The sequence below is a fragment of the Echinops telfairi genome, unplaced genomic scaffold (genome assembly GCF_000313985.2).
Source record: "Echinops telfairi isolate 266 unplaced genomic scaffold, ASM31398v2 ScPeMD7_7457;HRSCAF=8495, whole genome shotgun sequence".
Lineage (NCBI taxonomy): Eukaryota > Metazoa > Chordata > Mammalia > Afrosoricida > Tenrecidae > Echinops > Echinops telfairi.
Window position 1 is genome coordinate 16,859,924 of NW_022111357.1, and position 11,115 is coordinate 16,871,038.

Below are 11,115 nucleotides of genomic sequence, written 5' to 3' on the forward strand. Positions count from 1 at the left end.
AAAAAAAAAAAAAAGACCCTGGGTTAGTGTCAGAAGAGAATGTCCCTAAGACATTTTGATTTTCATTCAATCAGTGTTTATTTTGTACCTGGCATATACAAGATAATGGTTAGGTGCTGGGGTTATAGTTGTAAATAACAGAAAAATCCTTGTCTTCATAGAGCTTACAGTCCATAGAAGAGGATAAACAGTAAACAATAAATAGGTGCGTGTTGCTTAAAGCCCAGCATACGTTCTGTGACATAGGATGCTAAACATCATATTAAAACCCATGGGAGCCTGTTTCTGCACATCATCATCATCAATATCATCATGGCTGCCCTCTGTAGCTGCTGCCACTGCTGGTGGAGGCCAGAGGAAGCCAGCTGGCGAGGGGCACCAACCTCAGCAGTAAAAGTCTCCTGGCCCCCTGCAGCCCTGCTGCTGCCCGTCTGCCTGCCTGCCAGCCAGAATTGTGTCCAGAGTCATGCTGCCCATCTTACTTGCCTGTACCCTACTTGTGGTCCAGTACTGTTTAAGAGTCTGGGTTGCTAATGAGTCGATTCTCACTCCTAGCAAGTTAGAAATCTTTCTGAGACTAATTCTCTGGAAACTGACAGTCTCAATTTTGAGGAGCAGGTGGTGTGTTTGAACAGCCAGCTTTATGGTTAGCAGCCCAAAGCCTAACCTATGGTGCTATAGGGCCCTAATAAAAACCATTAGAGGAAACATAATCACAAGGAGAACTAGGTCCCTTAAAAAAAAAAAAAGCCTTTTGAGACCTGGACTGTATATATTGGTGATGTGTGAATGGCTGTTAGGCGATATATTACTTGCACAATAGTGTCAGGTAGTGAGGAAGACTAAATCTGTGGGGAGTGGTTATGCTGTTGTAGAAAGAACCAAGCCACTGAAGAGGACGGGCTTTTGATGTTAATGAAATGCTTTCCAGCCTTATTTAGTCATAAGAATAAAAACGGTGTTATGGGTAAAATTGTGTCACTCCAAAATAAGTGTTGGATTTCATAACCACTCAGCTTGTGTTTACAATCTCATCTGGGAATGGGTTGTCTCTGTTTTATCAATGAAGAAATTTAGAGCCCTGAATTTTGACATCTAGCCTCCTAGACTGTGAAAAGGAATTCCCATTAAAGCCATTCATTTGTGGTAGTATTTCTTTCACAGCAGCTCTAGATTACTAAGACAGAATTTGGTACTGAAGTAGGGGTGCAACCTTAACAAGAGACATCTAAATTATGGATGTGGTTTGGGACTTGGCTAATGGGAAGAGCTTGGAAGAGTTTTAAGGTACCTCAAAGGTGCCTCATAGATAAATTGACACAGTGGCTGCAACAAATGGGCTTCAACAAATGGGCTTGAGTATCACAATGATTGTGAGTCTGGTACAGGACCCAACAGTGCTTCATTGTGTTGTATGTTGGATCTCTGTGAGTTGGAATCTACTCAATAGACAGATAGCTACTGAAGTGAAAGCCTCGATTGCCTAGATTGTGGACATCAAAGACAATTCTAGTAACAGCTCGAGGAAGTGAGTAGAGCTATAGAGAAAGTGTCTATTGTCTCAGAGTATTCCTAGAAATGTGGGGATTAAGTGTGCTTCTGTGCTTAGGTTTTAAAAGGAAATGATGAATATGTGATTGGATAATGGAAGAAGGGTAATATGCTTTATGCATTGGCAGAGAACTTGTCTGAATTGTATTAAAATGTTGGAAGGTACATGATGTTGTTGTTCTACATGATGAATTTAGGCTGATGAGATTTCCAAGCATGACCTTAAAGGAGCCATGTGGTTAGAAATCTCCTCAGGCGCTTTATAGTAAAATGCCAGAGGAAAGAAGTGAAAACAGAATTTAAAGATCTGGAACATTCCATTGTACAACTAAGGGCAAACGTTCACCAAGGCTAATCATCGTTCATCAAAGTGATCGAGACTGTGCCGGATGACTGACCAACTACTGTGGAAAACCCCTTACCTTAAACTGAAGGGGCAGGGAGGGAACAAAAGGAAACAACGCTGTTTGCCTCTTGGAATTCTACAGGCAGGAAACAGGCCAAAGGAGCTCAGCCTGTTGTCCTCCAAAAAAAGAACAGGTCTCTGGGGCAGCTCAAGATCGGCAGAATCCTTGGAAGGAACCCAAGAGGCAAGCCCTCTTGGTTTCAAAGGGTGGGGCCGCAGCCTCCCTAGGTTTCGGAGTTGATCTTCCCCAACTCAGTTCTGGAGTGTGGGGCTGCTGCCCACAGCTGAGGGGGCAGGGCTGCTACGCCCAAGCCTCAGAAGAACTGCTCTGGGGCCTGTGAGGGCTGTGGTTGCGGGTCAGATGGATGAGGAAAACAGTGCCCATCAAAGCTGCAGGAGTCGAATTGCCATTCCACGGGGCCTGGAAGGCAGAGCTGAACTTCAGGGCTGAGGTGCCTTCACCCTGGATTCAGAGGCTGGGGCTATCGCCCAGATGGTCTCTAAGAACAGAGGATAGTTTTGTTTTCCAGTCTTGAGAGTTTATGTAGTTTGTTCTGGATTTTGGGCTTGTTTGGTGCCTGTTATTCCTTCTCTCCCTCTGTCTCCAGAGTAGTGGAAATGTTTACCTGGTGCTTCTTTCATCATTGAACTTCAGAACAGATAACATATTGAAGATTTCACAGATTAACAGATGAAGAGGAATTTGCTCCAGTCTGGACTATGCCTAAAGTTGCAGCCATTCTTGACATAGAGAATTCAGAAGATATTTTAGACTTATTTAAAACTGTGGCGATCATGTGATGGTGAAGTGGTAGGCATGTGGCAAGGACTTGCAGTCTGGGAAGCCAGAGGGTAGACCGCTGTGGGTTGAATTGTGTCTCAAGAATATGTGTTGTAATTAAGTCCTAACCTCTTTGTCTGTGGTTATTATAATCCCACGTGCGAATAGCTTGTCTTTGTTACTTTAATGAGGAGAGATTAGTATAGGGTATATTTTGAGTCTGTTTCTTACAAGATATAAAATGAGTGGCTTACACTAGCAGATATGGGAGAAGATTGATAGCAAGCCACATGGAGATTGCCACGGAATCAAGAAACTGAGGCTGAAGAGACAAGGACCTTCACCCATAGGTAACAAGAGTAAAGCCTTCCTCTGGAGCAGCGGTTCTTGACCTGTGGGTTGTGACCCTGTTGAGGGTTGAAGGACCCTTTCACAGGGGTCGCCTGATTCGTAACAGTAGCAAAATTACAGTTATGAAGTAGCAATGAAAATAATTTTATGGTTGGGGTGTCACCACAACACGAGGAACTGTGTTAAAGGGTCACGGCTTAGGAAGGTTGAGAACCACTGTCCGAGAGCATGCATTCTGAATTTGGACTTCTGGCCTCCTACATTGTGAGAAAATAAATTTGTTTGTTTAAGCCATCCACTGTGGCATTTCTGTTATGGCAGCGCTAGATAACTCAGGTAGGCGGTATACCAGAGATTCATTCAGCACTGAGAATGGTACCAAGGATGCTTTCCTGGAAGCAACCTGCTATCTGTTCTCCTTAGCATTGTCTTTAGGTCAGGGGTTTTTCTAATTCTCACGGTTAGCAGAGTTCATTGTTTCTTCCCAGGACACTTGAAAAACTGTCTTCAGTACATCGTTCAGTGTAATTATATTTTTCTTAAGATATTGCAAATTAAATGTAATCACACGTAAGCAAATCTTCCATCATTAGATTGGAAACTAATTGGAGTGAGCTGTGTACATTTTAATCTTTTTGGTGCCTGTTCTGGAATCAAACTGCTGAGGTGAAAATTTGGGTTTATAAGTTTTGTAATTGGAAACACCTCACTTAATATCTTAGTCCTCCATTTTCTTATCTGCGAAATGGTAATAATAGTAGTATCTACACTATATGGATTTATTGAGCAGAAGAAATAACACGGAAAGTTTTTACATCACTGATGTTTGTCAAATGGTAGCCATTGTAATTATCCCCTAAGTTGATTAGCAAAAATATCTTGTACATTGTAATCACACAAGTAGATGTTTGCTGAACATGACAATAACTAACATGTTAAGATAGTTCAGAGTTTGTTATTGAACTTTACTAATGAAATTTGTATCCCTTTATTGTAGGTCAAACAAATAGAGAAGAGAGACTCGGTTTTAACATCCAAAAATCAGATTGAAAGACTGACCCGTCCTGGCTCCTCCTACTTCAATTTGAACCCATTTGAGGTTAGTTGACTGAAGATGCTGTGGCCTTCCTGATGGAACCTTGAATGTCTGCACACACATCTGGTCAGAACACACAGACTGGGAAATGTGGTGTGGAAGTTAGCCCTGGATTTGGGTCGTTTTATAGGAGCAGAGCTTGAGAGGTACACCATGCTAAGGAAATGAGGTTATTTTGGCCCTGTCAAGTGTCGTCCATCTTTCAGCAGTACAAATATTTTTGTATGTGACCAAACCCACTGTGTTGGCTGAATTCTGACTCCTAGCAACCTGATAGGCTGGGGAGAACTGATCTCATGGGCTCCTGAGGGGCTACATCAAGGTGGCAGCAGAAAGCCTCATCGTTCTTCCTCCGAGAGATGGGTGGGTTCAATCCGCTGACTTTGGGGTTTGCAGCTCAGTGAATAGCCTAGCCTGGTACGCCCCCAGGACTCCTTCACATGTGAAGAAGTGGCTAAAAATACCAAGCCTGTTGCCATGGAGTTGATTTCCAGCGTACAAGGACCCTGTGGGACAGAGTCGGGCTGTGACAGTCCTGCGGGTTTCTAAGGGAAAGCAGTCTCCACCACATCTTTCCCCTGGTCGTGGCTATGGTTCAAGCTGCCAGCCTTCTAGTTAGTAGCAGAGTGCTTGACCACTGTCCCACCAAGGCGTTTTGAACAGAAAATTTAGCTACCCTAAATTTTGTGTCTGTGGTTTAAATGACGTGTTAAAAACTTTTGTTTTGTTCTTTGAAGGGTAGTTTTTCAAGATTTTTTTTCCATTTTGAAATAATGTAGATGTAGAGAAAAGTTGTGAATAGTAGTGTGAAGACTTCTCTCTTTTTTTCCCTCGAATTCTTTGAGAGTACATTGTCAGTGTGCTGAGCTGTCATCTGGAAACACGATAGTACGTGTTTACTACAAACCAGAATGTTCTCTTCCCTATCAAACCAGGCAAATAAATGTAATGGTGTTACTAATTCTCAGGCTGCCCCCCCCCCCTCTCTGTTTACTGATTGCCCCAGTAGTGTCCTTTATACCAGAAGGTTCCGCCCCAATTCTCTAGGTCCATGTATTTATGTCTCTAGTCACCCGCCATCTGGAACGGTCCTTGACTCTCATGACTTTGACACTTCTGAAGACTACAGCTCAGTTATTTTTAGAATGTCTCTGCACTTGAGCTTGTCTCAGTGTTTCTTCATACGAGATTCCGTTTATGCATTGGTGGCAGGAATATCACAGAAGTGATGCTGCATTCTTTTGCTTTTTGCCCCAGAACTTTGAGTTGATTCTGCTCAGTTTAATCGTGGCTGAGAGATGAAACTGGGATGGACCCAAATTTGCAAAATGTGGGTGAGAGGAAGCAGTAGCTAAAGTGGGAACAATTACTGGTTGACACCATGCTAGAAATATCATTTCCCTCCTAGAAAACGGGCAGCATTCACACTGCTCAGCAAATTAATTTCTGGACAGACAGACCTGGAAGCAGGTAGGCCTGGCTTAAAGATGGCTACAGACAGTAATGCTTTGAATGTGCATCTCTCTCCACAGCCCTGGCAGTAATCCAGTCTCCCACTTAAGGGTCTTGAATGGGCTCCTTAGGCCACTTCTAAGTCTTCCCTTTCCGAGGACTTTGACCCATAATTTTTCCCATTCTGCCTATTGGTCTGCTCAGCCTCCGTTTAAATTTCAGTCCAGCACTACAGAGTTTATTCCAGTTTGCTTACCATGTTTGTAATTTCCTTTTCTGATCGCGAGCAATCTGCTTTCCTTACCTTTAATAGATTTATTCACTTGATCAGACTCCCTGTGTGCAACCCATCTCCCATTGCCACTCCTTTCCGCCTGTGCACAGCTCCTTACCCCCTTTACCCTGCTGCTCCACATCAGGCTGTCTCCCACTGTGCAGAAACTTCCCACCATGCCTGGACTCAAATTCTCACGCCAGGCCACCCCTTGTGCGTACTTTCCTCAGCTTGCTCTGACTCTGGCTCCTTGCCCTCCCTCCTTCCCGCTCCCTATGTGTTTTCCCTCCCCCTTAGGCTCCAGCATCCCCCACTGAGCCTTCCCAGCAGGTAGGTGTCCTCCTTAACCCTGCTCTGCCTCTGACACTGTGTCGCTTGCCTTCTCCCATGGAGGCCCTCCTCATTCTACTTGAACTCTGACCCCACATGATTCTGGGTCACTGCCCTGTGTGGATGCCCTCTTCACTTTGTTCAGGTTCCAGGGTTCCCTTTGTCAGACTAAATTTCCACACAGATCCTCTCTCCACCCTGTCTGCACTCCACCGTCTTTAGACTGCCCTCCTGCATCAGGCAATTTCTACTCGGGCACCCATTTCACTGTGGTTTACAGAACCCATGCCAAGCTGCCTCTTCGTGGAAATGGTTTTGGCACCTTGCTTGGGCTCCTCTATCTATTCAGGTCACCTTCCCTTGTGACACATTCCTCACCCGCACCCCGTTTCCTTTCCTTGTGGACACTCATCCTGCATAGGTTCTGACACCCTGTGCCAGGCTACTCATCTATCAGGGTGCCCAGGACAGGCTGTCCTTCTAGGTAGATGCCCTTCTCACCCTCTTTAGACCCTATTAGCTTGCTCTGTAAAGGAGCCCTGGTGGTAATAGTGGTTACACATTGGGCAGTGATCCACATAGTTGGCAGTTTGGAACCACCAGCAGCTTCTTGGGAGAAAGACTGGGGTTTCTACTCCTATAAACAGTTACAGACTCAGAAACCCACAGGGGGTCTCTGCATCAGCATGGACTCAATGCAGCGAGTTTGGTGTGGAACCTGCCTATGGTCAGCTGGGTTTCTGACACACTTTTCTCGGCCATCGTGACCCAGCCCAGAGTGGATGTCTACTTTGTTATGGAATCGGGGGGTGTGCTTTTCAGCTGAGCTATACTTTTAAACTGAGTGTGGTACCATGGAAAGGGACTATGTGATCACACGATGTCCCTCTGGTTCCCATTTGTTAAGGTAAGTGATGTCTCAGAGATCTGGCAGGAGCCATTGTGGTATAGTGGTTACGTGTTGGGCTGCTAACGGCAAGGTCAGCAATTCGAGATCATAAGTGGCTCTGAGGGAGAAATGAGGCTTTCTACACCTGTCAAGAGTACAGGTAGGAAACCCACAAGGGCAGTTCTACCCTGTGCTTCAGGGTTCCTGTGAGTTGGAATTGATTGGGTGGAAGTGAGTTTGGTTTGGGGTGGAGAGCATTATGCAGGCTAGGATTTTAGTGCCCTGCGAGTGCCTATGGCTTTAGAAGTTGAACTCCCTGCCTTGGACCTCCTGTCCTCACCTTAGGTAGTCTGTTTGAGTATGTGAAGACATGGTGAGGTTGGCACACTCGTGTGTGAGTGGGCACAACCCCATGACTGCCCACTAGAACTTTTTCTTTCGTGTTTCATACAAGTGTGCCAGCTGTTTTACTGGTCCTTTGAAGTGAGGTATTCCAGGCTGTATGAGGAAGGAGCCCTGGTGGTACTGTGGGATAAACAAACATTGGGCTGCTAACTTCAAGGTTGGTGGTTCAAACTCAACCACCCTGCTCCATAGGAACAAGATGAGGCTGTGTGCTCCCGTCTTCCTGTACACCACTTTAGTGCAAGTAGAAAAAGGTGTTGGATAAGGGAATCTGCAGTGTCCTATTGCATGGATCCTTCCCCAAACCAAAACCATGCCCATCATCATTGAGTTGGTTCCGAGTAGAATTGCCCCATAGGTGGTCAGGCTGTAAATCTGTCCAGCAACAGACTGCAAGTCCTTCTGTTTTGGAGAGAGTGGCTTGTGGGTTTGAACCATGGACTCTATGGTTAGCAACTGAGCATTTTAATCACCAAGGCTTGTAATTCTTAGCCAGGAAACTAAAAAAAAAAAAAAAAAAAAAAAAATCTGCTATCTCTAAAGATCCCTTATTCAGCCACATTTTTAGCTGTTAGCCATTACTCAAGTGTCTCTCCCACGCATTCATGCATTCGATAACTCTTAGCTTAAGAGGCCTCCCCTACTTCTTGAGCTTAGATGAACCCATATCCTCTGCTCAGTCCTCCTCAGTTTCCTTTTTAAAAATCTGTGCCTGAAAAGGCCCCAGCCATCAACTCCACTTAGTCTGCTTTCTGTTTGTGTCATTCGACATCTTTGACACAAAGGTGTTTATCTCTCACAGAACTCTGGAACTTGCACACGATTCACAAGTCAGCAATTCAGGCGTGACTTCAGGCTGAATGCTCCAAAGGGGACTGCTCCAAGTTATTTCTGTTCAGGAATATTTGATTGCTACAGCCGAACACTTTTGTTCCCATGTGGTCATCAATTAGCTTTTAGAGATCAGACAATGTGTCTCTCATACTGTATTCCCAAAGCCTGAGTTAGAATAACTGCCATCAAGACGATGCTGACCCTTGTAGCGACCCTAAAGGACAAGGTAGAATTGTCCCTGTGAGTTTCCGAGACTGTAACTCTTTACGGAAGTAGAAAGCCTCATCTTTCTCTTTAGGAGCAGTTGGTGGTTTCAAACTGCCAGTCTTGTCCAACATGTAACCACTATGCCACTAGGGCACCTTGAGTTGCACTAGGTTTCAGAAAATGCATTGTGAATGACCGGACAAAAACCTTCCATGAATCTGAACACATCTGTGTGTTTCCTTAGAGCCATGTTGTTAATTCACACTTGTCAGAATCATGCTGTCAGAATTACTTGTTACTTGTCTATCTCGTTTCTGCCAGATTTTAAATCCCAATTAACAATGGAAAGTACAGTATCTTGTAGTCATAGGTGCTCAGAAAGCTTATATACTAGCATGCTGCCATTGAGTTGAGTACGACTTATAGCAACCCTATAGGATAGAGTAGAACAATTCTATAGGGTTTCTGAGACTGTACTTCTTTACAGAAGCAGTCTCATCTTTCTTTCTTGGATCAGACTGATGGGTTTGAACTGCCCCCCTTGAAGCCCATGCCTAGCTTGCAGTGTCAGGAAGGCTGTGAGAAAGTATGTATGGGAATATGTAACTGCCTCAAAGAGATCTGGATCTCTGTTTCATGATCTTACTCTTTAAAAGACAGAAGAGCAGTTAGATGACCTCTACTGCCACTCTGAGTATTTGTTCCAAGTGCTCAGTGCACATCTGATAGACCCCTTAGAAAAACAATTTCCTGTGGTGTATTTTCCTACCCTCTTCCTTATTGTCCAATCCTTTGGAAATAGGCTACAGATATGACCTATTATGCTTGAATACTTTAGCATGCATTACTCCAAAGCTAGAGCATTCTTCCATGAAACCAACCACAGCACCATTACCACACCAGGAAAAACATTAATGTCATCCTCTATATAGTGGCTTAGTGGTGACAAGTTGAGCTGTGATACACAAGGTCAGCAGTTTGAAACCACCAGCCTCTCCGGGTGAGAAAGACAGGCCTTTCTACTCCTGTCAAGAAAGAGGTACAGTCTCAGAAACTCACAGGGGCACTTCTGCCCTGTCCTATAGGGTCACTATGGGTTGGGATCAACTGTATGGCAATGAGTTTTGGTTTGATATTAAGTTCACAGTAAACAGTCTCAGTTGTTTTAAAAACCTGCTTTATAGCTATTTAATTTTTTAAATTTAGGTTCCAGTCAAGGTTTATGAATTACATTTGACATGAACATTAGTTCTGAGCTACAGATGTATTGAGGCATTTTCATGAGATGGGGGATTTCTATCTTCGTTTACTCATTTTGGATACCTTTGGAGCCTGTTGGCCTTTGGTTTGTTCCAGTAGATTCCCTCAGAACCAAGTGTGAGTAATTCTGTGTGTAGTTTCCTGCTCTCATCTGTTAATCTTTTTTTAAAAGTTTGATGTCCTTGTTCAGAATACACACAACAAAACATATACCAATTCAGTTGTTTGTACATGTCCGATTCAATGACATCAATGACATTGACTACCTTATTCTTATATTCTTCTGGTTGTGCAGTCATTTTCACTTTTTCTTAGTTGTCTTCCACCCCCCACGCCCACCCCCCTTTCTAACAAGCTCAGTGTCCCTAGGGTTTATGCAACAGGTGGGCTTTTTGACTTCACAAAGAGGAAGAGACCATCAGCCCAAGACTGATTCCTATGTGCTAGAGATCAGATTTACTTCCTCCCTTCAATCTTTTTACCACTTCTAACTGTGGCTCCCAAGGGCTCCATTTGTTGGAGTGGTCACGCAGGACTCACTCCAGATAATATTCAGGGGCTTTATTAGGGAACCGTAACAGATTACCCTTTAGGGTCAGAAATACTCAGGATACAGTGCTTCTATCAGGTCAGCTGCCTCTGTGCTGTGCCTGCAGGCATACCTCATTCCAGCTCTTCGCTGGCCCCTTGACCTGACCCATACCCAGCTCCAGCAAGGGTTACAAAGCTCTTTTTAGCTCTGCCAGTTCAGTGCCCCTCTAGAGGCATGGGTGGGAATTACAAAGACTGTTGCCAGAAGGACCATTTTAAGTAATTCCTGTAGCAGTTAGTTTTTCATCTGTAAATCTTACAGGATTTAATTTCCTTATGATGATGGGGTGTACACTGGTTTTTGAAAATTCTGTGTTTTTTTAACAATCATTTTATTGGGGGCTCTTACAGCTCTCATATAACAACCCACACATCAATTGTATCAAGATATTTATACATATGTTCCCATCACTATTTTATAAACGTTTAGTTTCTATTTAAGCCCTTGTTATCAGCTCCTCATTCCCCCCCTCCCCCTCATTTGATTTCTTTTTTTTTTTTAATCGTTTTATTGGGGGCTCATACGACTCTTATCACAATCCATACATACACCAATTGTGTAAAGCACATTTGTACATTCATTGCCCTCATCATTCTCAGAACATTTGCTCTCTGCATAAGTCCCTGGCATCAGGTCCTCATTTTATTTTCCCTCCCTCTCCGCTCCCCCCTCCCTCATGAGCGCATG

At 44.1% G+C, this 11,115-nt stretch overlaps 1 protein-coding gene across 1 annotated transcript in view; it reads left to right on the forward strand.

Annotated features, from left to right (window-relative positions):
• Positions 1-1,367: 1,367 nt before the first annotated feature.
• Positions 1,368-11,115, forward strand: part of DNAJC8 (DnaJ heat shock protein family (Hsp40) member C8) — a 26,749-nt gene continuing 17,001 nt past the window's right edge. Inside the window, exons 1-2 of the mRNA XM_013005268.2 lie at positions 1,368-1,382; positions 4,087-4,188. Coding sequence (XP_012860722.1) covers positions 1,368-1,382; positions 4,087-4,188 — 117 coding nt within the window. The remainder of the gene's footprint in view (positions 1,383-4,086; positions 4,189-11,115) is intronic.